Source organism: Rattus norvegicus, chromosome 12 (assembly GCF_021556685.1).
Source record: "Rattus norvegicus strain SHRSP/BbbUtx chromosome 12, alternate assembly SHRSP_T2T, whole genome shotgun sequence".
NCBI lineage: Eukaryota > Metazoa > Chordata > Mammalia > Rodentia > Muridae > Rattus > Rattus norvegicus.
The window spans coordinates 34,693,727-34,719,381 of NC_141545.1; the positions used below are offsets into that span (position 1 = coordinate 34,693,727).

At 50.2% G+C, this 25,655-nt stretch overlaps 1 protein-coding gene across 19 annotated transcripts in view; it reads left to right on the forward strand.

The window, feature by feature from the left end:
* The window catches only part of Stx2 (syntaxin 2), a 36,238-nt gene extending 11,948 nt beyond the window's left edge, over window positions 1-24,290 (forward strand). For 4 of the 19 annotated variants that reach the window (XM_087577760.1, XM_087577762.1, XM_087577761.1 and 1 more), the window contains 9 exons: window positions 8,918-8,998; window positions 12,655-12,754; window positions 14,091-14,165; window positions 15,243-15,316; window positions 16,518-16,626; window positions 17,550-17,623; window positions 17,725-17,862; window positions 19,967-20,077; window positions 23,263-24,290. In XM_087577760.1, coding sequence (XP_087433886.1) covers window positions 8,978-8,998; window positions 12,655-12,754; window positions 14,091-14,165; window positions 15,243-15,316; window positions 16,518-16,626; window positions 17,550-17,623; window positions 17,725-17,862; window positions 19,967-20,077; window positions 23,263-23,280 — 720 coding nt within the window. In that variant the 5' untranslated portion in view covers window positions 8,918-8,977 and the 3' untranslated portion in view covers window positions 23,281-24,290. 19 annotated transcript variants of the gene reach the window in all.
* The last annotated feature ends 1,365 nt before the right edge of the window (window positions 24,291-25,655 follow it).

A 25,655-nucleotide genomic window follows, 5' to 3' on the forward strand; every position in this document is an offset into this window, starting at 1 on the left:
CTGGTCAGGGCTGCAAGTGGATTCTTGGGGTAGGGCTCCTGGTTTTCCTTGGGTTCCAAGGGCCACAGGTTGTTGGGACTCTAGGTGTGGGCTATGGGAGAGGTCCAGAGCCCGTGCTGGGAGCATCTTGGTCTTGGGGAGCACTTCTGGGCACAGATGCCAGTAGGTGTCTGGGGTGGGTTCTCTTTGCTCTGGCACTACTCCTGTGGACCGATGTTTGGGTCGGAGTCCTTTTGGCCACCTGACAGAGTTGATTTCTATGGGTGAGAGTGTGGTTCAGGGTTTTAGGCAAGGGGCAAGGTCTGGGCTTGGGCAGATGCCTGCTCAGAACTCAGAACTCACCATGGCACTGCCGGCCTGTTTTTTTTTTTTTTTTTTTTTTTTTTTTTTTTTTTTTTGCGAAGCTCTTATCACAACTTCTCCAACTGCCTGCCCCACCCTGCATGGGTACCCTTTACAACTGCTTTGTTTCATGGCCTGATACAGAATAATGTGAGTTTCTCTCGGACACCCCGCACAAACCTGGAGCTCAGGGGCTAGTACCTGCTTCGGTCAGCACTACCCACAGTTGCCTTAGGTATTTTCCCAGTGCACCGGGTACCAGAACTGTATTCACGCTTTAACACAGGGCTTTAGTCACTAGTGAGCATTGTGGCAAGAGAAAAGCTGAGCTTCTTAAAGGGGAATGGGTTTACAGTATATATCTGCATATATTTGCAGTATATATTTGCAGTGAACAGTTTTGTACCCAGTTCTGGGGTAGAATGTGGCGTTCAGGACATATGCACAGTGCAGGCCCAGTCAGGGCGATTGGCTATACTCTTTGAGGTGTTTATCATTCCTTCGGGGTGAGAACCTCAGGACCAGCCAGGCTGTAGTGGCTTTTAATCCCAGCACTTGGGAGAAAGAAGCAGGCAGATCACTTTGAGTTCAAGGCTAGCCTGGTTTACAGAGTGAGTTCTAGAACAAACCAGGGCTATAGAGAGAAACACAGCGAGAACCTCAAGAGCTTCCTCACTGGCCACTTGCAGGCATCAACCGCGGTTATGCACTGTGGTGCAGAACGTTGGAAAGCATTCTTTCCATCCAGTTGGACCCCAGAGCTGCTCCCTTATACCCTTCCCAGAATCCTGTAACCAGTCTGTCTTCTGCTCCCTTGAGCACAGCTTTTAAACTTCTACACATGCAGCATCTGTGTTTCTGTGCTGACAGGCTTTATGACCTTCACCGGCTTGGAGGTTTCAGGGGTCCTTGGCTGGATTGAGGTAGAAACCTGGGAAGGAGAGCAATTGCTTCCAGCGCTGGACTCTTGGCAGGTTTTGTTGACAGCCTGGAGGAGCGGCAGCAGGTGGCGCCCTCTAGTGGCACAGCGCTAGGTACTAGGAGTGGAATCCTTAGCAAGTACACAGGGGCAGCCGGTATGCCTCAGACAGCTCTTTGGGAGTATTCCAGGGACTAGACGCCAGATCTCTTCTCTGCCACCACTGCTTCCTTTTTAAATAATTTATTTATTTTTATTTGGTGTGCATTGGTGTTTTGCCTGCACGGATGTCTATGTGAGAGTGTTGGATCCTGAGTCACAGAAAATTATGAGCTGTCATGTAAGTGCTGGGAATTGAGCCCTGGTCCTCTGGAAGAGCAGTCAGTGCTCTTTACCACTGAGCCATTTTTCCAGCCTCTGCTTCTCTGGCCTTTAAAAGCTTCCGTACACCTCCGGCCTCAGCTCCGACACTCCTCTGCATCTTCCTGTTACTCCCTGGAATTGTTGAGCTGTTTTCCTTTCGTGCAGTCACTAAGACTTTCGCTGCTCCTGCTGCTGCTGCTGCTGCTGACGCTGGTCTCGAGGTTCCTCCCCTATGGCTGCTGTGATTCAGTGTGCTGTCACGCAGTCTGCTCCACTGTCACAGCTTGTGACATCTACCTTTCTCCGTGACACCAGTCCCCTCCCACCCCACTGTGAGTGGGTGGGGCAAGACCCCTCTAAAGAAGCGTGTATGGGGGCAGGGCCAGGATCACCCACCCACCAAATGAGCATTGAATGAGCTGGGCGGCCTGGGTATATAGACAGGGGAAAAGTGAGGCCCAATCGCAGACCTCCTTTGCAAATGAAGGTCTGTGTTTGTACCACCCCAACACTGCCTCTTTGGGACCTACCTGCTGATTTAGGGGGGAAATGGTCACAGGGTCATCCGGAGTTCACAAAGACTTGTGGTAGCAGAAAGTTGAGTGGGGACTGAAAACCCTGGCAGAGGCTGTCCTGTTAGGAGCTGGGGCACTCAGCTGCTGGCATTGTATAGATTCCTCAATGCTGGCAATGTTCAACATGGCCTAGGGGTAGTCCAGATGGCTGTTTGACTGACAGTTCTTTTGCTTAAGGCAGCTGGAGAGAGACAGACAACTGCCTCATCCACCAGTGTCTTTCTTGCTGACAGGAAGCTGAACATGAGAAAGAATGCTTAGGATAACACTGTAAGAGCCCATCATTGTCCTATCTCTGCTTAACAGTGCTCTAGCTGTGTGCATCACTTTCCCAGGCCCCAAGGAGAGAATCCCCCTTTTTGTCTGAACTTCATCCACCACGACCAGCTTCTAGGTCCATCTACACCGCTGCACATGAGGCGTCGAACTTTTTAGGGCTGAGGTGTATTATAAGCGGACTGACTGTTTTCCTGCATTCCGTCCATGTAAGGATGCCACCACTGTGAGCGTGGTTGTCATCATGAAACTGGAGTTTGTGTTGATAGACTGGCCAAGAGATGAGACTGTCCAGGCCACCAGAATCAAGTAGACTCCTCCCCTCTTGAAAAATACAACAGCGGTGTCTGCTGGCCGCTGCCGGGTTTGCTTTTGTGGTGACAAACACAGCCTCTGCTCTCGGTGCGGCTACGGGCTCTAAGCAGGGCATGAGGCCCACTGCCCTAAGGCCTGGGTTCTTAAACGTTTCCACTAGTGACCCCTCCCTTTTTTTTACATGGCCCTGCATATATAAGTGTGTGAAAGAGTGGTGCAAATGGAGCGTTAACTGACGGCGACAAATCACAGGTGTGTTTTTCAGCACTTCCCCAGTGCACACAGGCTTGCCGTTTATCAGAGATGACAGCACGACAGACGGGCTTGCTGGTTTTACATGAAGAGTCCCATCTTGGCTGAATATTTGATACCGCAGGATTCAGAGCACAGCGTTGATATTTTGGTTTTATAATAGTCAGTGCCGAAAAGACCCCTCCATATAAATAAATGAGCAGCAGAAAAAAAAAAAGGCAGATGTTGCCAAGGGACACTTCAGGAACTGTTGGGAATTCTGTCCTGATTCCAAACCGAATTCATCATTTTTTTTTCCTTTTCTCTAAGCAAAACTCAATTCAGCAACTCAAACAGAAATCTTTCAAAAAATCCGTTAACTTTATGTATTTACATGAATGTGTGCACCAGAGTGCATGCGTGGAGGTCAAAAGGCAACTCCTGTGAGAGTTGTTTCTGTCTCAAGAGTCAAACTGAGGTTGTCCAGCTTGATAGCAGGCACACGGGACCTGCCGAGCCGTCTCGCCAGCCCCGGTTTCTTTATTCCAGGATTTCCAGGTGGGCTGGGGAGGTGGCCTGATTGCTTAAGTGCTTGCCTTGCAAGCATGGGGCCATGGGTTCAGTCCTCCAGAGCGTTTTAAAAGGCACCATGCTATACACTGTAATTTGAACTCTAGGGATGTGGAGATGGACAGACCCTGGGCTAGCCAGCTTAGCCTACTTGTGGAGTTCAGGGTGGTCTAAGACCCTCAGAAAACAAAGACACCAGTGCCCAGTACCTAAGGAGTGACAGATGAGGTTGTCTTGCATGCAAATGGAGGATGGCAGCTGTCTTTCTGTCTCACAGAGAGGTGTGTATCTGACACAAGAACCTCTGGGACAAGATTCGGGAGCGGAGTGCCATGGGCTTACACCTTTTTTAAATTGTTTATTTTTATCTTATGTGCACTGGTGTTTTGCCTGTCTGTATTTCTGTGTGAGGGTGTTGGAGCCCCTGGAACTGGAGTTACAGACATTTCTGAGCTGCCAAGCTGGTGCTGGGAATTGAACCTGTGTCCTCTGAAAGAGCAGCCAGTGCTCTTAACCACCGAGCCATCTCCCCAGCCTGGGCTTACACTCTGGAAACCTACTAGGTCTTATGTTTTCAGAAAGTTAGAAAAAGCAACTCTCTCCTTCCACACTATCTAAATGCTGCTTTTGCGAGATAGGACGTGGGGTTTAATTTTGTGGTTCAGATGGGTGAACTGCAGTGACCACGGTGACCCAAGAGTTTGAAGTTTCCCAGAAAGGTTCCTCATTAGCTGTGTATGCGTCCACCTTCGACAAAGGTGCCGGTGATAGTCACCTGGGAAGGACTTAAAAAACAGCTTGTTTGAATGGCCACAGTCCCATTGTTTGGGAGATTGAGGCAGGGGTCCCAGGTCAGCTTGAGTGACTGGAAGACCTTATGGCAAAAGAAGATTAACTGTGGAGAGCAGTTTGTGTTCAGAGATTTTGTACGAGCCATCTTGCTGCTCTGAGGGGTGCTTCAGGCTTCGGGGTCCTCTGCTCATTTTAATCCAAAAGCTGGAGCAACTTGCCTGGGATCACACAGTCTCTACGTCCAGAGCGATTCTGTCTCAGACCTCCAGAATGCACAAGCACAGATAGAGTCCCAGGCCTGAGCTAGGTGAGCTACTGAAGACAGACCCTTGTGAATTGGCTGCGTGCTGTGGCGTCCCGAGGTGGAGGGAGGAAGACAGAGAGGAGCCATGCTTTGCATTTTAGGACGTTAGTAAATCAGAACGGAACAGGTCGTGTATAAGAGTTTGGATTTTTCCACAGACCAATTATTTCCTGTTTTTTTGCTCAAGATATATCTGAACTCTAATGGCCTGAGAGCATCTCCCATAGCTGGACTTCCTCTTGGCTTCTTGGCTGCAGGATGAGCCTGCTTCCTGAAAGCTGCCCTAGCCTCCACAGCCCTCTCTGCCTCGCTCACAACTTCACCACCAGGAAGTCTTTGGCTTCCCTCAGTGTTCCTGGCAATGGTCACCTTCTGTCCCAGCGGCCTGCACAGTACTGCAGTTTGGTTTCTCTCCCTGTGACCCCTTGGTTCTGTAATCAATCACCCTTTCTCAAACGGCTGCTTCTCTGGGCACATTTTCAGGCCATGGCTCATACTCAGAGAAGACTGACAGAAATGGGGTACTTGAGGTGCCACCTCAACCCCTCCCTTCCCTCCCCATCCCCCTTCCCCTCCCTCCCTCTCTCCTTCCTATTTTTCATTATCTTTGACTTGCTGTATATCTCAGGCTTAGAATTTACTGTGTAGCCCAGTTTAGCTTCAGACTCAGGATCCGCCTACCTCTCCGTGTTGTACAGAGTAGCTTCTGGTTTGTTCTGTTTGGGTGATTGGTTGGTTTTGGACCTCTCTGACTTGACCCCTGACTGCCCTTGAACTTGCTTGGTAGACCTGGCTGGCCTTGAACTCGCAGAGATCCACCTCCCTCTGCTTCCTAAGTGCTAGGATCAAAGGCCTGTAGCATTATGGCCTGACTTGCTGGCTTTCAATTCAGAGATCCTCCTGCCCCAGTTTCCAAGGCATTTGAGGCTTTGGGTGTGGAATCAGGGTGTCAGTACCTCAGAAAGCCATGGTCAGGATTTCTCCTGGCACCTCAGATTCCGAGATACCCCTCTTTGCCACTCCCTTCCCAAGGATGCAAAGCCCCTGGGCCAACCTCGGCTTCGTTCTCAGCTCTCAGCAGTCGGTCTTCCTTCTGACTGACTCAGCTTGGTGATTTCGGCTTAACCCCCTCTGGAGCGAGCCACCCTAAAAGGCTTGGTGGTGACCCTGTTCCAGATGTGGTTCCCTTGCTGAGGGCTGTTGGGACAGCCTGTCATTCTTCAGCACTGTTGTTCATTCCCGGCATCTGGAGGACAGTGCATTGACCCACAGTGTATCAGTCTCTGGGAGGGTAGGGGGGAGAAGAGTCACACAGAAGGGACATCCCTGGGCTGGGAAGACAGAGGCAGACGAGTGGCCCTGAGAAGCAGAGGGGGCTGCACTGTGCTTCATGGATATAGAAGGCACCCTCTTAGGTGGTGTCCATTTTTCGTTAAGCTGGTCCTGGCTGTGTGGTGTCCCTGGAGACAGAGGTTGCTCTCACACTCCGGTCTGTGTTTTAGAGCAGCACTCCCAGCTCTAACTAACCAGCCATCTTATCCACACAGTCGGCACTAGGGGAGGTCGGTTGTGGTGTGGGAAGAACTGATCATGCCTTAGCGAGGGTCCTGGGTAGAACCAAGTGGCTTTTTTATTTTCTTGAGGCACAGTCTCTCTGAGTACCCTGACTGGTCTGGAACTCACAGAGATCCCCAGCTTCTGAATCCTGAGTGCTAGGAATTAAAAAGGTCACCAGCACGCCAACTTTGACCGGATTTTTCTTAGCTGAGAATTGCAGTAACGCCTTGTCTGCAAGGTTTCCTGGGCAGCGGTAAAGGAACACCTGTGTGTGTCAGGCCTGCAGGGGAAAGGGTGGATTCCCCAAGCGGTGGAGGTTCCTGAGATGCCTCTCGGTGCTTGGCTGCTGGAAGGAGGCTGGAGAGTGCTGACTCACACAGGCTGGCTGCCCTGGAGGATGGAGCTCAGCAGGTCCCTCCCCTGTGCCTCCTGACAGGCAGGGCTATGCAGTAGGACTTAGAGACCGGCTTCTAGGGACCACTGAGTCTGTCTACAAAAACTGCTTCCGGCTAAGTTAGACTTGCCTCTGCTTAGACAGCCTGGAGGAGAGGCTGCCAAGGGGGTTACTGAACAGGCAGTACCAGCACCCCTCCAACATCCTGTGCACTCAAGGCTCCAGGCAAGCCTCAAAGCCTGCCAACTAGTGTCATCCATTACTCTCCCAACCCAAGCCATGCAGTGGGCTTTGGAAGTGCCTGCTTCTTGGATCCTGTCTTAGGCTGGTGTCTGTGATGACACTTTCTTCTTTTCCACTGTTAGTGATTCTGTCTTCTTCAGCTCCCCTCTTGTCACAGTGTTTATTATTTTTTTTTAAAGATTTATTCATTTATTCTATATAAGTACACTGTAGCTGTCTTCAGACACACCAGAAGAGGGCATCAGATCTCACTACAGATAGTTATGAGCCACTGTGTGGTTGCTGGGAATTGAACTCAGGACCTCTGGAAGAGCAGTCGGGGCTCTTAACCACTGAGCCATCTCTCCAGCCCTATTATTATTATTTAATACAGTGCGTGGAGGTCATTACCCTTTTAGAAAGTACAGATGCTGGCTGACATACCTTGGAAGTTATCATTGCCCTCAAAGTTTTTGCTTGTTTTTGGCCTCTTGTTTCCCAGGCTGGCCTTGAACTCACTCTGTAGTGGAGGCTGCTCTGGAACTTCTGACCATTCTGCCTCTGTGTCACGAGGGCTGGAGTTACAGGGGTGCATCACCAATACCTGTAGTTATTTATTATTTTCATGTATTATTATTTTAGAATTTATTTTATTTTGTGTGTATGGGTGTTTTGCCTGCATGTATGTCTGAACCACATATATGCCCGTGGGAAACTTCTATGTGGATGCTGGAAATCATACCTGTTCTTTCCAAGAACAAATACTCTTAACCACCGAGCCAACTCTCTAGTCCCAGCCCCAGTAGCCTTTTTTAATCTTTATAGAACAAAATTAAAAGATTTGTTTTACACACACACACACACACACACACACACACACACACACACACACACATATATATATTTTGCCTTCAGGTGTTTATCTGCACACCAGATGAGGGTATCAGGTCCCATGACACTAGACACTAGAGTTATAGAAGTTAAGAGCCATCTCTGAAGAGCAGCCAGTGCTCTTAACCACTGAGCCATCTCTCCAGCCTCCACCCCGAGTAGCATTTTTAAATCTTTACAGAAAGTATAAATATTACAGGGAGAGTGATATACCCTGGTGTTAGAGAACTTACCTAGCATGTTCAGAGCCCTGAGTCAATCCTCAGGATGATTCTGTGTGTGTGTGTGTGTGTGTGTGTGTGTGTGTGTGTCTGTGTCTGTGTCTGTGTGTGTCTGTGTGTGTCTGTGTGTGTATGGTGTCTGTGTGTACATGTGTAGTGTGTGTGTATTTGTGTCTATGTGTGTCGTGTATGTGTGTGTGTAGTGTGTGGTATGTGTGTGGTATGTGGTGTGTATGTGTGTGTGGTGTCTGTGTGTGTGTCTGTGTATATGTGTGGTATGTGGTGTGTGTGTAGTGTGTGTGTGTGCAATGTGTGTGTATGTGTGTGTGTAATGTGTGTGTGTGTTTGTGTGTGTATGTGTGTGTGTAGTGTGTATGTGTATGTAGTGTGTATGTGTCTGTCTGTCTGTATATGTGTGTGGCCTGTATGTATGTGTGTGTGTGATATGTGTGTGGTGTATAGGTGTATGTGTGTGTGTGTATGTGTGTGTGTGTGCTGTGTGTGTAGTGGTGTGTGTGGTGTGTGGTATGTGTGTATGTGTGTGTGTAGTGTGTGTGTGTTGTGGGGTGTGTGTGGGGTGTGTGTGTGTGTAGTGGTGTGTGTGTAGTGGTGTGTGTGTAGTGTGTATGTGTGTATGTGTGTGTGTGTGTGTCTGTCTGTCTGTCTGTCTGTCTGTCTGTGGTAATCTTAAATGGCCCTGACTGTGGGGAAGGTGAAAGCACCCGCAGTGGGAATGTGGCCTTCAGTATCGTCCCCCCGCTCCCCCTTTTCTGCAGCCCATGTTTCTCTCACCTGTCACCAGGAAGAAGCTACACAATTAGGTGGTTGCAGGTTCTGGAGCGTGGCCGGCTCCTAAGCTGCACTTGATGTCCAGTGAGCTGAGGCACTGGGGCCCTGAGTTGCTTTTCAGCCTTTGTGACACTTGGAAAATGTCTTCTGTTTCAGTGTAGGAAAAGCGACGATGGAGACAATGCTGTCATCATCACGGTGGAGAAGGACCACTTCATGGATGCCTTCTTCCATCAGGTCGGTGTTTAATGTCGCACAGCCTCAGACTTTACCTCTGCCGTAGTCCCCTGTAGAGCAGCACGCCGGTGCACCCTGGAACTGTGTTTTGGCTAATGATGGGCCCTGTGTCTGGCTGCAATCCCATGTGGCACTAGCGCCATCGAAGCCATCTGGGAGGTCACCCAGCCACCCGGTTCACCTTGTAGCCCTAGCATGACTGACGTGTGACTCTAGTTTTGCTTGCTTTGATTTTGAAGTTTCCAGATGATGTCTCTGTGGCCCAGGTTAGTCTTGACCTTGCCCTCCTCCTGCCTTCGCCTCCTGAGCATGGCCGTGTTTAAAGTTGTGTAAAGTGTGTAAGTCCTTGGGGACTTTGGGCATCATCTCAATAGTAGTTAATATCGAGACAGCTTCAAGTGACCGCATGGGGACAGCCTGAGAGGGAAGGCTGAATACATACAGGGGATGGAAACGTGGTAGGTTATAGAGCGCGCGTACGTGTGTGTGTGTGTGTGTGTGTGTGTGTGTGTGTGTGTGTGTGTCCGTCCGGGGGCACACCAGTGCTCAGTGTCCCGCCTATACTGCTCTCCCTATGACTCGGATCCCAAGATCCCAAGCTGTACTTCCTCCCGTGGAAGCCAGCCATCTCTCTGGAGTGGCTTTTTAATGGATCACACCATGAGACTTGTGGCCTCTCAGGAACCCAGGCTTCTTAGTCCCGTGGAGGCAGGAATTCTGGCTTTTAGCTCAGTGCCTGGGGCCATATTTCCTGCTGCTGCTGCTGCTGCTGGTCACCTGTGAGGCAGTTGCTTGTGCTCTCACCTGGATACCGCACAAGCTGCATTTGCAACACCCTTTATTTCCTAGTTCCTCTGGTGGACTGAGGCCTTAGGAAAGGAAACAAACAGGGCTTGTTAATGTAATGCCACGGGGAGAAAAGGCCTCCAGGCCGTGCCCATCACACAGAATGATGCAGAAGACAGACTGCTTGCTCCTGACCAGGGAGGCTTTTGTTAAACACCAATAAAGCAAGTCCCCGAGTGGAGAGAACTTCCCTGAGAAGATAGAATGGGCAGAAGAGACCCTGTGTGGGCAGCTTGCAGTCTCAGGCTGACCAGCACCAATACCACCATGCACCCTCCTCCTGTGGAACCTCCTCCCAGGGCCCTAGGGCCCATGACTGCCTTTCCTGGGAGAGCCAATCTGTGAGGGCAGGGGTAAGCAGTGACTCTAGGCACTGGGCTGTCCCCTTGCTTTCTGACACAGGGCCATCAATGTTGCTTTGAAAGTGATGCTTTCAAATGAAATTGAAATGCCACCCGTGCTCTGGAACCAGCACTCTGCCTGGATTTCAGCCTCCATAGCGACACAGCCAAGAAGTTCAAATAATGTTTTTTATTAAATTTAAAAAATGATATGTGTATGGATGTTTTGCCTGTGTGTATGTCTTTGCATCACATGCATTCAGTGCCCACAGAGGCCAGAAGAAGGTGTCGGGTCACCCAGAATTACAGCTATAAATGGCTGAGTGCTACTGTATGGATGGTGGGAACTGAGCCCAGGTCCTCTGGAAAAGCAACCAGTGGTCTAACTACTGAGCAGTCCTTCCAGTCCCAAGGACCAGCTTTCGTCGTGGTGTTTCCACGGTTGATGTAACTACGCCCCGAGTATGCGATGTCTGTGTGCTCTGGAAGCAGCGCTAAGGGAGATGACCCTGCGCCATCAGCCTGAAGACCCACTGCTCTGCCCGGCAACAGTAAAGTTCCGTGTTGGATTTTGCTTTAATGTCCCTGATTTTCAGGATGTTTCTGGGTCTCGGGCCATGGTTTCCTGGGTCCCTACCACCCTTCAGGAGGGTCCCAGTGACATTGGTGCGTGTGCCTCTGGTGCAGGGACAGAGTTGTTCAGAGGTGACTTGGGACACAGGACCACGCTGCCTCCGTAGACTCGAAAGCCGATCTATATAGAATATGCCTCATTATGTACAGTTCCCCTGATCCAGAGGCACAGTAATTGCTTTCCTGTGGCTGTGATAAATCACCACGACTGAGATAACTTACAGAGGAGAGGGGTTGTTGGCGCTCACGGTCCCAGAGGGAGGCAGGTCGTGGCGGGAAGGCTTGTGACGTCATGGCAGCCAGAGCAGCGGGCGCATGGCTCACATCTTAAACTGCAAGTCCAAAACAGAGACAGTTTGCTCCTGGGAATGCCGGGAGGCTGTGAGATCTAAGCGCCTGCCCCAGTGACATTTTGTCCTCCATCAAGTCCACACCTCTAAAGTCTACCCAATCACACCATCGGCTGGGTACCAAATATTCAAATACAGGAACCTGCGAAGGACATTCCCAACCAAATCGCCACCAGAAGGAAAGTACCGTTTCGTAAAACCATGTAAATACGGGTTTGACTGAAGATTGGGGGTTCATACTAGTGCAATACTCTCTTCTAGCCTCAGTGCTGCCTGTCTTCAGGGAGTCGTATACTCACACAACAGGTCAAGCTAAGATCTAAACGCCGCAGGGGGATGAGGGCCCGCACTTCTCTGGAGACTAGCTTTCTTGACTCTCGGCCCTCCCTCCTGAAAGCCCAGTACTCACCCCTCATCATAATGCCTCCCCATCCTGCATTAGTTTTTTAAATTAATTTTTATTTATATGAGTACACTGTAGCTGTCTTCATATATATCAGAAAAAGGCACCAGATTTCATTACAGATGGGTGTGAGCCACCATGTAGTTGCTGGGAATTGAACTCAGAACCTCTGGAAGAACAATCAGTGCTCTAACCACTGAGCCATCTCTCCAGCCCCCTGTCATTAGTTTTCAGTCTGTTGTGTAGAGATCAACTAGATCACTCAGGGTCTTTGTCAGGGTTTCTATTGCGGTGAAGAGACATCATGACCACGGCAACTCTCACGAAGGAACACATTTAATTGGGGCTGGCTTACAGTTCAGACGTCCAGTGCAGTATTGTAATGGCAGGAAGCATGGCGGCCCGCAGGCAGGCTTGGTGCTACAGAGGTGGCTGAGGGTTCTACATCTGGATTCACAGACAGCAGGAAGAGAGAGGGACACGGGGCCTAGTTTTGAGCTTCTGAGACCTCAAAGCCCACCCCCAGTGACACACTTCCTCTGACAAGGCCACAGGTCCTAATAGTGCCACTCCCTAGGAGCCTGTGAGGGCCATTTTCACTCAAACCACCACACCCAGGATAGCTTGAGTGTAGGGATTTTTACAGCATATATAGGTTTTGCTGGCAGATGTTGCTTTAGACCCAAGAGTAGGACTCTGGTGGATTTCTATTTTTATTACATTTTAATTGTGTATGTGTGCACATGTATGTGTACGTGTACCTTCACACATGTATGTATGCACGCTCGAGTTTATGCCACAGTGTGCAAGTGGAAGTCAGGGCAGCTTTTAGGAGTTGGCGCTCTCCTTCCACCTTATGGGTCCCAGGGATCCGACTCAGGTTGTATGGTTTGGTGGCAAGCACCTTGAGCCATCTTGCTGGTGCCCGGTCCTTGTGTCGTCCCCCCACCCCCACCCCCCCAGAGACGCTCTCATCCCTTCCGTGGGATCACACGCCATCAGCTTCTACATGGCCGGCTTCTGCCTCCCCCTGGAGGGGATGGGCAGGGGTGGCGGTGGTGGCTATCCCAGTGTCTGTCCTAGGTGGAGGAGATTCGAAGCAGCATAGCCAGGATTGCTCAGCACGTGGAGGATGTGAAGAAGAACCACAGCATCATCCTCTCTGCCCCAAACCCAGAAGGAAGTAAGTCCGTCTGTCTGTCCTCCAGCCTCTCCTTAGCTGCTGCAGTATGCTCGTGCAGGCGACCACACCGAGGCTCCCTTGGCATTCCAGGAAGGTTTGTTTTGTTGTCTTTCCAGACCAAGTTTCTCTGTGTGGCCCTGGCTGTGGCGGATCTCACTCTGTAGACCAGGCTGGCCTGGCCCTCAGAGGCCTGCCTGTCTCTGCCTCCCGGGCACTGGGATTAAAGGCGTGCACCACCACTGCCGCGCTCCAGGGGTCTTTATAGTGTTTGAAGGCCCCTAAGTAGCCCCATTGTCCTTCTGGGGAATGACCACTGCCAGGCAGGACCCAGAGGATACGCGAGTGTGGCTGGCGGGACTCAGGCCTCGACAGTGGCTCAGCCACAGGTCTACCCTGTGCCTGCAGTCGAGGGTGTGGATTGTGTGTTTGGGGACATTAACAGCAGGCTGATTTGGAAAGCAGTGGTAGCTTGATGGAGCTGGATTATTGATGGAGGCCGAGAGGCGAGTGAGTCTGGGGGCCCAGAACAGGGAGGGCTAGATTTCCATTTCTCTGTGGCTTAGTATATCTGCATAATCTTCCTAAATCCCAGCTCTTCTTAGAAACGTTGAATGCCTTTCTTGAGAAACTTTCAATGTTGGCTGCCACTTAACAGAAAAAAACCTGGGAACTGAGACACAGCCTGTGGGTCTGTCCCCAGTGTCTGGTCACTTCCACACATCAGTAACTGTAGAGTGGCTCTCTCACCTGTGGTCACCCCACTGCCCAAAGGAGCTGATCCGCCTCCTGGGGAGTCTCAGAGGATCTCTGGCTTCCGGTCCCCCCACCCAGAGCCTCCATAGATGCCGTAGGGGTTCAGACATGGCAGTGGGGCTCCCACTGTCCGTTAGCCTGAAGCTGGTGATCTTTCACCCCGAGAATGTCTGGGGCACCAGAGTTGGCTCTGAAGGTCTAGAGCCAGGTCTCCTGGAGAGTAGCATGCGTGGTATGTCTGATGGAGCAACAAGGACCAAGAAGACAGTGACAGCAGAAGGGACTTGTGGCAGACTTCTTCCCCGGTGTGGTTGTGTGCACTCTCTGTCCGGGTGAAGATTAGCATCAGAGTCAGTCTGCTCTTAGATCTCCCGATTGGGGTGAGCCTGCAACTCTGACTCACGCCAGCTATGTCTGATGACACAGTTCAGGGTCTCCCAGGAGCTGGCCTGGGCATGGCTGGGGAGGCGCACTTGGGCGGGCACTGAGGAAAGAAGACTGGCTGCCCCTGTGCTCGGCCTGCCTGCCTGCTTATGCAATGTCAAGCATTCCAGCTCAGATGCTTCACTTTCACCTTTTAAAGAAATAAAAGAAGAGCTGGAGGACCTGAACAAAGAGATCAAGAAAACTGCTAACAGGATCCGGGGCAAGCTGAAGGGTAAGCTTGCCTTCTTGGGTGCTGGTGGGGGGGTGGACGGATGTTGGTATCTTTTTCCTTAGAGTTTTAATATTCCTACATTTCCCAAAATGAAAATTGAGACCGCCGCTAAGTAAGTTGGATATCTGTATCCCGTGCTATCCCTCATTGTGTCTCTGTCAGTGACGCTGGGCAGGCGTTTGAGAAAGGGGGAATAGCCTCTATAGTGACTCCCCTAGCTCTCAGGCGGCTCTCTTAGCTAGAATGTACTTTCCAGCCCCTCGCAGCTCAGCCGAGGTCGTGGACCTCTGTGTTCAGCGTGACCCTGGGCTGGGTGAGGGCTGTGGCTTTTTGTACGGTGCTAAAACAGAGGTTGCCTTCTTTGATCTATGAGGAAGACACGTGTTTAGCCTACAGAGACACATCAAAAGGAACACATCTCATCTCTGCACACACCCTCTTCTCAGGAACAGTGACTCTCAGGTGGCAGACACCCCGCCCAGGTCCTAGTGGGCTCCTGGCACTCCTCGCTGGTCTCTAGGCAGACTTCAGAGAGTGTGCACCTTCAAAACAACCTTGTTCCCAAGAGCACAGCCACTCTGCGTCGGATTCAGACTCATTACAGTGACTGGATGATTAAAACACCTGGCACACCCCAACTGCGCACGCGCTGTACTTAACACAAATGCACACACATGCAGACGGACCAGAGCAACATAGAGACGGGGTGGCTACACAAACACAAACACGGACACACAAACACAAGCGTACAAACGCATAAAAGCAAACACATAAGGCCCATGTTCGGTCACAGACCTGTATGCACGTTTGTTCATGTTTGTCTATGCGAGTTTTTCTGTATGCATATGTTTATGATTTGGGTGTGTATGCATACATGAAACATAAGCGTTTGTGAATGTCCATCCACGTGTCTGTCATTGCCCACCTGTGTGCATGGTGTCGTAAACATTCCTCACGATGGCTGGTCTTTAGAGGACAGTTTCCAGAGGTCACCTATTCTTTAGTTTTGTGGGGAAAGTTGAGGCCATCCCTGAGACTGATGTCATATCTGGGTGACCGTGTTCTGCTTCTCTCTAGCTATTGAGCAGAGTTGTGATCAGGACGAGAATGGGAACCGAACTTCAGTGGATCTGCGGATACGAAGGACCCAGGTCGGCCTTCTAGCCTCAGTTAAAGCGGTGTGGAAGAAGAGCGTTTTCCTTTGTCCACATTCAAAGCAGTTTCTTTCTTTTATTTTTTTCTATTGTGCTGGAAATTGAAACCAGTATTCTGCACGTGCTCAGCAAAAGCTCTGCCACCGAGCCACATCTGAGCCTGGTTTGATCCTGACGATCAAATCTGCCCTCACTGTCTCTGCCCGGGGGAGAGATAACTTGGCTACCCACAAAGCAGAGGACTAGCCCAATCATCAAGATGGCATTGGTTTGGTTTTAATCAGTGGTTTTTAACCTCCCTAATGCTGTGACCCTTTAATACAGTTCCTCATGTCATGGTGGCTCCCAACCATAACATTATTGTCATTGCTGCTTCATAACTGTAAGTTTGCTAGTTATGAATTATAATGTAAATATCTGATAGGCAGGATCTCCAATATTTGACCCCAAAGCGGTTGTGACCCACAGCTTGAAAACCACTGGTCTTAACTTTTCAGGGTTTATGGTTGAAACTAGGAAGCTCAACCCTGCTTGCCCGAGCCTGCCAGCTCGGGGCAGTCTGTGTGCCTCCCAGCTGATTCACCTTCTGATAATGCCCACCCTCTAGAGTCAGCTGACTGCCCTAGACCCCAACTTATTTGTTGTTGTTGGTGGTGGTGGTGGTGGTGTTTGGTTTTGTTAAAACAGACTCTCGGGCTGGAGAGATGGCTCAGTGGTTAAGAGCACTGACTGCTCTTCCAGAGGTCCTGAGTTCAATTCCCAGCAACCACATGGTGGCTCACAACCATCTGCAACACAATCTGATTCCCTCTTCTGGTGTGTCTGAAGAGAGTGACACGGTACTCACTTACATAAAAAAATAAAATAAAATAAATCTAAAAACAAAAAAAACAAAAAAAAAAAACAAAACAAAAAAAACAGACTCTCACTGTGAATCCCTGGCTGGCCTGGAGCTTGTTATATATACCAGGTTGACCTTGAACTCACCAAGATCCACTCGCCTCTGCCTTCCATGTACTGGAATTAAAGGCATGTGCCACCATCCCGGTGGCCCAGGTCGCACATCTCCCATTGCTGCCTTTGCTCTTAACTTTCTTCTGGAGTGGAGTAATGGATGCAGGTTCTTAGTTGTAAGTTTTACCTCCTTCAAAGGCTGGAGTGGCTGACGCATGGTAACACCATGTTCTCTGTGTTCTAGCACTCAGTGCTGTCACGGAAGTTTGTGGACGTCATGACAGAATACAATGAAGCACAGATCCTGTTTCGGGAGCGAAGCAAAGGCCGAATCCAGCGCCAGCTAGAGATCAGTGAGTAGGGAGCGTGTGGGAGGCGCGCTTCGAGAAACTTTCCCATCAGACGTTGCTCCCACCTCTAACTGCACCATAAACCTTTGCTGAAGCCTGCGCCTAGAGTCAGCCAGATGTGTCGTTATGTGTTGTAAGCTTCAGAGTTCTGAGTGCGGGGCTGTAGTGGCTTGTGGTCGCTGCCGCTATTATTTCAATCCCATCTGGAAAGCTTGCAGCCCTAACTTCTTCAGGCATTTCCGTGTCCTGCTGCCCCTCCTACCTGGCGGGAGATGATCTCCCATGTGCTCACTCATCCAGTCGTCATATGCCACCTTCAGCTTAACTCCCTCTGGCCAGAAGCCCCGTGGAACCTGCGGGAGAGCATGGCTGCTTCTCTGTAACACCAGGGTGGCTTTGCGACAAACTCGGTCACATTTCTGCCACATTAACCTGCCTAGGAAAGTATCTTAGAAAGGCAGGGAACCCTGTGGTTGACAATGCTAATGGCTCAGTTAAGGCTTAGTGAGGCCTTGTCTTAGCTAGGGTTTTAGTGATGTGAAGAGATACCATGACCATTGCAGTTCTCAGAAAGGAAAACATTTCATAGGGCCTGGCTTACAGTTCAGAGGTTTAATCCATTACTGTCATGGTGGGAAGCAGGGCATCGCACAGGCAGACATGGTGATGCGGAGGTAGCAGAGAGTTCCACATCTGGATCCATAGGCAGCAGGAAGAGAGAGACGCTGGACCTGGCTTGAACATCTGAGGCCTCAAATCCTACCCCCAGTGACATACTTCCTCCAACAAGGCCACACCTCCTAATAGTGCCACTCCCTGTGAGCCTCTGGGGGCCATTTTCCTTTACTCTCCCACACACCCACAATCAAGCAGCCGTGGCTGCTGCACCAGGCTGTGTCCTCAGTGCAGTTCCCATTGTCTCTCAGCTGGGAGGACCACCACTGACGAGGAGCTGGAGGAGATGCTGGAGAGCGGGAAGCCGTCCATCTTCATCTCGGACGTGAGTGCCCTGGGTGAACGCGCAGCACACGTTTACCGAGATGGTAAGCCTTCAGCTTACCAGGCTGGAGTTAGTAATACTTTTCTTTCTATCTTCCAAAGATTATATCAGATTCACAGATTACTAGGCAAGCTCTCAATGAGATCGAGTCACGCCACAAAGACATCATGAAGCTGGAGACCAGCATCCGAGAGCTGCACGAGATGTTCATGGATATGGCCATGTTTGTCGAGACTCAGGTAATGCGACATCTTCCACATAGAGCCCGGCTGGGGAGAGCCTTATATGCAGCCTGCTCTGGCCAAGAAAGCCATGGCTTGGTATCCACTGTCAGAATTCAGGAGTTGACAGTGGTGTTGATGCTGAACTGAAAACCCAAGCGTACACTTCCTCGTAGGATACTGGGTAGTTACACCATGGCACACTCTCACCGAGGCCGCCTACTTAGGTAGACGCCACAGGCAGCAGCCATCAGGTGTTTGCTCATGGAGAATAATGAGATCTTCAAACATCTGTGGTGGATTTTAGGGCAAAGGGAGATACAGAAGCCTTACTTAGCCATGTATATGTGCGAGTGTAAATTATATGAACAAACATCATGTGACCTCAGCTACATACAACAGTGCTTCCAGAGGAAGGAGGTGGCCAAGCCAAGCATCCTGAAGACATCAGGATCCTTGGGGTCCTCTCTTGGGGCTCTTTCCCATAGGAGTGACTAAGCAAGGATGGGGCCGTGGCTTTATTTTTTTATTTTTTTATTTTTTAGATTTATTTATTTATTATATATAAGAACACTGTAGCTGTCTTCAGATACACCAGAAGAGGGCACCGGATCTCTTTACAGATGGTTGTGAGCCACCATGTGGTTGCTGGGAATTGAACTCATGACCTCTGGAAGAGCAGTCGGGTGCTCTTAACCGCTGAGCCATCTCTCCAGCCCCGGGCCGTGGCTTTATAAAGGCTAACCTCGTGGGTAAAATCAGGAGAGTGACCAGAGCCCACACTCATTCTATGGTGGCCTTGCCTGCCCTGCAGCTCAGTCAGGGAGGACCAAGGAGTGCATGCAAGTGTTGTGTGTGTGTGTGCACGTGTGATGTGTTTGTACTGAGGTAGGAGCAGTGGGAACCTGCAGAGACTGGTCTCATCTCTTCAGGGTTTTCAGATCCCTCAGGAAAGTCTGGGGCAGGCTAGAGCACAGGTGGCCTCCAGGTTCCTCGCCCCCTTTGTGAGTCAACTGTCAGGGTGCTTTGCTTATAGCCTGTGATGTTCTGTGGCTGCCCGGGTACAGAAAGGGCTTAGAGTGCCCATCCCACATGCTCTGCCAGCCTTGTAAAGAATGGTGTTTATTTTGGTGAACCTTATCATACAAATGTGAAAACGTCAAGTACCATACACCCGTGGAAGACACCTAATAGTTATGTGGAGGCAAAGATAGGCTCTGATGGGTTGGAATTGGGTACCAATGGGTGGGGACGGGCACAGATGCCAACGGTGGATGTGTGTGGTTCTCTTTGAGATGGGACGGACCATTTGCCACGTGGTCTAAGAACTGAGGAGTGGGTTGTCTGGCGAGTTTGCAGGAAGGTTCAGTGGGGAGGCCATAAGAATGATGGGTTGATTTTGGAAACACGAAGCTTTATACTAGCTCAGGCTTATCACACCACACACCCAAGTATAACACAAGCCGCTGCCTGTGGCCTCCCTTCCCTATTAGAAGCCTGTCGCTTCCCTATTAGAAACCTGTCGCCATGTTACAGTGATGGTCCCGAGGCAGGACTTGCTAGTGTGTTTGTTTGTGAATGATAAGTCACCTGTCCATCCTTCTCCAATGCTTTGCTATTGGCTGCCACAGACTCTGTCTCCTCCCGGACGGGACCCAGGTAACGTGCCCCTCCCCAGCACGCCGTGGCGTCTCCTCCATTTTCAGCTTTGACCATCAGTTCATCATCACGGGGAGGGGGGGATGCACTTACAGTTTGTTGATAACATCAAGATAAACATCGGCGATTTTCTGAGTGTCAGAAAAGACATCATGCCTAGTGTGCGGAATGTTTACTGCCCTGAGCTTGCGGTCCTCCCTTCACCTCATGTCTGAGAGGAGCTCACCAGTCAGGTCACATCTCATTTGTGGACAGTCTCCATTGCTGCCACCCCCTTTTCTGCTGCTTCTAAGACATGAATGGAATTGGATTGCTTTTGCTGGCCCATGTGCACCAGCCTCGCCCTGCTGCGTAACCTTGGGGATCCCGTCTCTGTCCCTCTCATGCTGGCCTTACATGAGAGCTATCTCAGGAGACATGGCGGAGCCATTTGAAGTTTGCTGAGTATGAAACTTGTTTTCAGGGTGAAATGGTCAACAACATTGAGAGAAACGTGGTGAACTCCGTAGATTACGTGGAGCACGCCAAGGAAGAGACTAAGAAAGCCATCAAATACCAGAGCAAGGCCAGACGGGTGAGTCGCTCTACTGAGGACAGAGCCCTGGGGTGGTTTCAACTCTCTTGGCCTCTAGCTGTAGAAGAAGCAAAATGCCTTAAATACATGTTTTATTTTTAAAGTCAAAAATAATTCTTTTCACTAAGATTTCATAGGTTGATTGGCTTATTTGTATATTAGCCATTTGTTGTTATAAATAATTAAAACCCTTAAGAACTTCGGCTCAGGACGAGCTTGCCTTTTCTGAGCTGTGCCCTCTGACATCATGTGCAAGGAAGAACAAGCTAATGGGATTTGGGTTTTCCCTGAAAAGCACTGGTGGTGTGTTGTCTGTTACAGTTGTTTGCTCCCTTAGGTAACAGGCTGGCTGAGGCAGTGGGCGGGCCTGGTGCCTTGAGTAGCAGCCCTGGGAGGCAGTCTCAAAGGTAGCCGATCCTGTGCCCAGGCTTCTGTCTTGTACCCAGACTGTCCCAAGGCAATTCTGGAACAGTGGATGTTACTGGTGCAGAATTCCGGATGTACTCTGCTAACTTGAGTGTCTCCTGTAACATCTCTGGAGTCCGGGTTTGAGCTCCACGCTGTTGCTTGCAGAGGTGCCGGCGATGACATCTGCTTAGCCATGAGTTGTAATACCTTTGTCCAAATCTTCAGATTCAGACACATGGTGGGCACGCAAGTTCTTCGGGGAAAGCTGAGGGTCTGCAAAGGGCATCACTGCCTGGTGCAGGTGGGGGGCATAAGCAGGCCAGGTTTCCTAGTCAGAGCTCTGACTTACGGGCCTCCTAGGAAAGGGTACTGCGTTCCAGTCCAGCAGAAACTGGTATGAGTCTGTTAGGTGCCCAGGAGAAAGCTAGTGTTACTGGGTTACGTAGCAGGCTGACTCTGAGAGGCCTAACCTCATAGATCAAGACACTCTGGGAAGTAAAGACTGCTCTAGGCCTCAGGAAAGAGCCTGTAACTTAGAGTTCAACATGAGTTCTGGCAGTCGCTTCGCTCCAGTGAAGGATGCTCTTGACCATGGCAGTGTGCAATCAGCATGGTGTAATCAGTCTGCTTTTCTTTGACAGAAAAAGTGGATAATTGCTGCTGTGGTGGTGGCTGTCATTGCTGTCCTGGCTCTAATCATTGGCTTGTCGGTTGGCAAATGATTGCGTAGATGGCGCTGGGTGCTTGCCTCTCCCTCAGGGTGGCAGTAAGTGACTAATCAACTAATTTACTTATTAACCTTCTCAATCAGCCAGTAGTGTTGTTTGCCCAGTGTTAATATGCTCAAAATTCACGGGGGCTTGTCCATTGAGCATGGTGCTTCGGGCGTTAGTGGCCTCTGCTTACTGACAGGCCACTCAGCTCAGCACAAGGTGGCCGATGTTACAGTTCTGTTTACATTGCAATGTTGCAGTTTGTGTTGCATTGTAACTTCCAGGGTAATGGCAGGCAGCAACTGCAAAGGACTGTGCAATACTCTTAACTGCTCAGTTCAGGTACGACAGCAACAGACCAAACCCCTCTCAGGACCCTGCCTGGAAGCATTCATTCATCGGAAAGCAAACCCTGATATTTCATTAGCTGCCTGCTGGTTCCTGCAGGACCCTGAGTGTCATGCGGTCAGTTTGGAAGGGCCCCTTTTGTTGGCCATGGGCCTTACTCTCCTGAGTCCTGTGATTCCCTGCTGCATTGGGTCATCCTTGTGAACACTTGACAGTCAGTGCTGCTTCTTAACAAGAGTTTTTCACTATGGCAGAGAGGAGACTCCCCCAAGTTGCAGCCCTTAACTGCCTTTCCACCCATGAGGCTCCTCTCTTGATTCGAGCACCTGCCGGGTATGGCTGTGGTTGGTAGCAGCACCGTTCCTGTGGTCAGTGCAGGCCGTGTGGCTGCACAGAGAGCTCTCCTCCTGGGACAAGAAGGACTTGCAGCCCCTTGCCTGTTGCCCGGGAGGTTTATACATCTTTCCTGATGCTGTCTTCTTAGTCTGCTGAAAAAGCTGACAGATTGATTTTTTTTTCTGCTACAAAATGGTGTTTTTCCACATTTTTTTTTCTTTCTTTCTTTCTTTTTTTTTTTTTTTTTCCGGAGCTGGGGACCGAACCCAGGGCCTTGTGCTTGCTAGGCAAGTGCTCTACCACTGAGCTAAATCCCCAACCCCACATTTTTTATTACTTTGTAAAACCATGCACTTTTGCATTTTGTTTTGTTTTTCTGTAGCACCACAAGGTCAGTCGTGCTGTGAAAATGGTCCCAAAGGTCCAATGGTGGTGCTCAGCATGACCAGGGAAGCACTTGCTTTTTGTGGGTGCCCATGGGCTCTTCTTGCTAGGACCCGGGAGAGCAGGTCTGAGCCTCTGCCTTGGGTCAGCTGGCCATATAACATACACAGGCACACACATGCATGCATGCACAAATGCTGTATACATATTCGTTCCTTCCTTCCTCCATGAAACTAGACCAGACAGCTGGGCCCTGTCTACCGAGGTGGTTTTCTGTTTCTCCGTCTCACCTGAAGCATGTTTTCCTAATGATGAACAAATGTCGCAGCCTGCCAAGTTACAGCGGGGCATCATGGGAACGGTGCTTGCTTTCTCTCTGCACTGCAGACTCCTGTCTCTTCTCTTGCAGAAGGTGATGTTCGTCCTCATCTGTGTAGTCACTTTGCTTGTGATCCTTGGAATTATTCTAGCAACAGCATTGTCATAGCAACCGCACCCCAAGAGCTCTTTGTCCTCAGAGACTCTGACCACACCTGCAGCATGGCCGGCGTGAACCTCAGACCCCAGGGCTAGCGCAGAGCGCTGAGGTTTTTATTGGTGATGGAGAATAAAGCGCCACAGAGGTCTCATACCATGAAACACCGTGAGCCCCGTGGATGCGACATGCCAGCCCAGAGGGCCTGGGTCTCTCTGAAGGACACCACCGAGATTTCACAATGGTGGCCTTGCCTCAGTGGCTTTGAAATAGGAATGATCGAGAAAGTCTTAACTTTTAAAGATGACGCCAGTGTTAAAATGTACGTTGTGTTTAATTAGGGTGTGCTCTGTGCTCTCGGCCGACAGTGCTGACGAAGAGACTTCGTGCCAGGCCTGATCTCTGTTCGTGTCTTGTTTGCAGAATCATCACAGAACTGTGTTTTTGTAAGGCACCTGTAATTTTAAGTATCTGTAAGTTAAGTTCCTTAATATATTAACATCTAAACTCCCTTTTCTAAGCTAGACACTGCCTTGTGAAGGACAATGGGCCAGCCCTAGGCAGCCATGTCGAGGTTGCTGTTGTCCCTGAAAACATGGCCTCGCAGCCCCTCAGGGCCCTTCTTCAGTGCCTTCTGGTGACCCTGACTAGGAAGTGTAAGGGTCTGAAGAGGTGGCAAGCGGCCACACGCTGCACTCGTGTTGCTCTTCCTTGTTCACTCATGGTAATGGAGTCTCGGCGACAAAGATGGAGGCGAGACTTGGTGCTCACTAGACTCTAGGGAACCGTCCCGGGCACAAAGCCACTCCCGGACAGCATCCGAAGGACCAGATCCTCAGCCCAGCGCCCACTAGTGCCCAGAGTTCCTAGGAAGCCAGGTGTAAAGCTGTGCGCTGCTTCACCCTTGTGAATAGGTGGCCCAGTGACTGCATATCTGTTGAGAGCTAGTGTGTGAAGGACACCATGCCTAGTGTGTGTGAGGGCTCAGTCTGCCCCAGCCTCACTCGGTGGGATCTGGAACACCAAGTGCTACGAACTATCTAGAAACCACGATCCTTTCAGTGGTGAGTGTGCCACACTGTCACCGCCTTCCACCTCCCAGCCTGACACCCCGTGTGCCGAGAGCTACTGCAGCAGGCTGGGCTATGTGTCCTGGTCCAGAGCTAGCCTGCAGTGCAGACGCTCTGGCTGATAGCTCACCCTTCCTGTCTGCTTCAGTGCCGTCGGATTTAGCCGCAGAGGACACACATACCACATACCACCCAGGCTTCCACCACCCACGGCCAGGTTTCCTTCAAGTCCAACCTGAGCCCTTGGCCTGTGCTCACCCAGTGCTCAGGAGGCCTCTCGGCCAGGCCGGCGGCTGCATCTGGTTTTCCAGTGAAGCAGGAGTGTGTGGGTGAGTGAGTTAGCACTTCACATATGTCTCTATGCCGACTTCATAGCCTACTTAAAAATACATTTACAGAGTCCCTTGTTACTTTTTCCAAGCCTTTCTTCAAATATTTTGTGTTTACATTAAAAAGTTCTCAGAGAAGCAAACAAGAAACAGTTTCTGCCTTATCCTTATAGCAGGGCATTGGGGAGGTCACCGTTGCACAAGAACCCATTGTGTGATACTCTCTGAGGAGACGTGAGTGTGCCTACACACTCCAGATTGGAAACCAACCACAGACCAAAGTTAATCTAAGCGCACCTTCCGTGTAGGCGTGTCTTCCAGGCAGGAGATGTCAGTCATCATCCAGAGCAGACCAGCTGAAACAATCACTGGAGACCTGTGCCAATGAGGCCTGTTAGCCTGGAGGGCTGGGCACAGGTTGACTGGGTTTGGAGCTCTGTGGTAGTGTAACTGCCTGTATGTTGCCCAGGGGCTGCTTGTTCCATGGTGCAGCTTATCCAGAGTTTTCATACAAGACTGCCCAAGACTGTATGCACTCTTGTGAGCGAGCACGGTAAATTCACTAGTTCACCAAAGGAGACTTGGACAGAATCCTCTCTTGGGTCACTCGGTGCCCCCTCTACCGGAGATCAATAGACATTTATTTACTTTAGGATTGATTCACCCTCACTGGAGGGAGTGTGACGACATGGGAGAGGGGCCAGGAGTCTCATCAGCCTGGTCACCAGAGGAGAACCACATGAGTCTAGGGACCCAGATCCAGGCACAGTGAAGCATAGGTTCTTGTGTGTTCTCAGGGTCCAGGCACCTGGAGTTAAGTCACAGTGACCTTACCCCACCTCACCTTTTTTTTTTTTAATTAATTTATTTATTTCATGTATATGAGTGCACTGTCACTGTCTGGACCCAATATTGATGGTGTCGCAGAAGCCAGAGACGTCAAACCAGATCAATGACTCATTGCAATGAACCATGTGGTTGCTGGAAATTGAACTCAGGACCTCTGGAAGAGCAGTCAGTGCTCTTAACCACTGAGCCATCTCTCCAGCCCCACCTCACCTTTCTTCCTTTTTTTTTTTTTTTAAAGATTTGTTTATTTTATTTATATGTGAGTACACTGTAGCTGTCTTCAGACACACCAGAAGAGAGCATCAGATCCCATTTACAGATGGTTATGAGCCACCATGTGGTTGCTGGGATTTGAACTCAAGACCTCTAGAAGAGCAGTCAGTGCTCTTAACCGCTGAGCCATCTCTCCAGCCCCCGTCTCACCTTTCTGTTTTATCAAAACACTCCCACTGGGCTCATGGAGTGCCCACCTGGAGCTCTTTCACTTGGCCCCAGATCCTCCGCAGGGGCATGGCTTCTCTCAGGTCAGACATAGAAAGAAGGGAACAGTGCCAGCTCGTCCCTCCGTTTCATAGACCAGAGTTATCTGTCTCCTTCCACCTGGACAGGTGTGACAGACTTAGCCTCCTCACCAAGGCCCTGATGGCTTCAGTGCACTTCATCGAA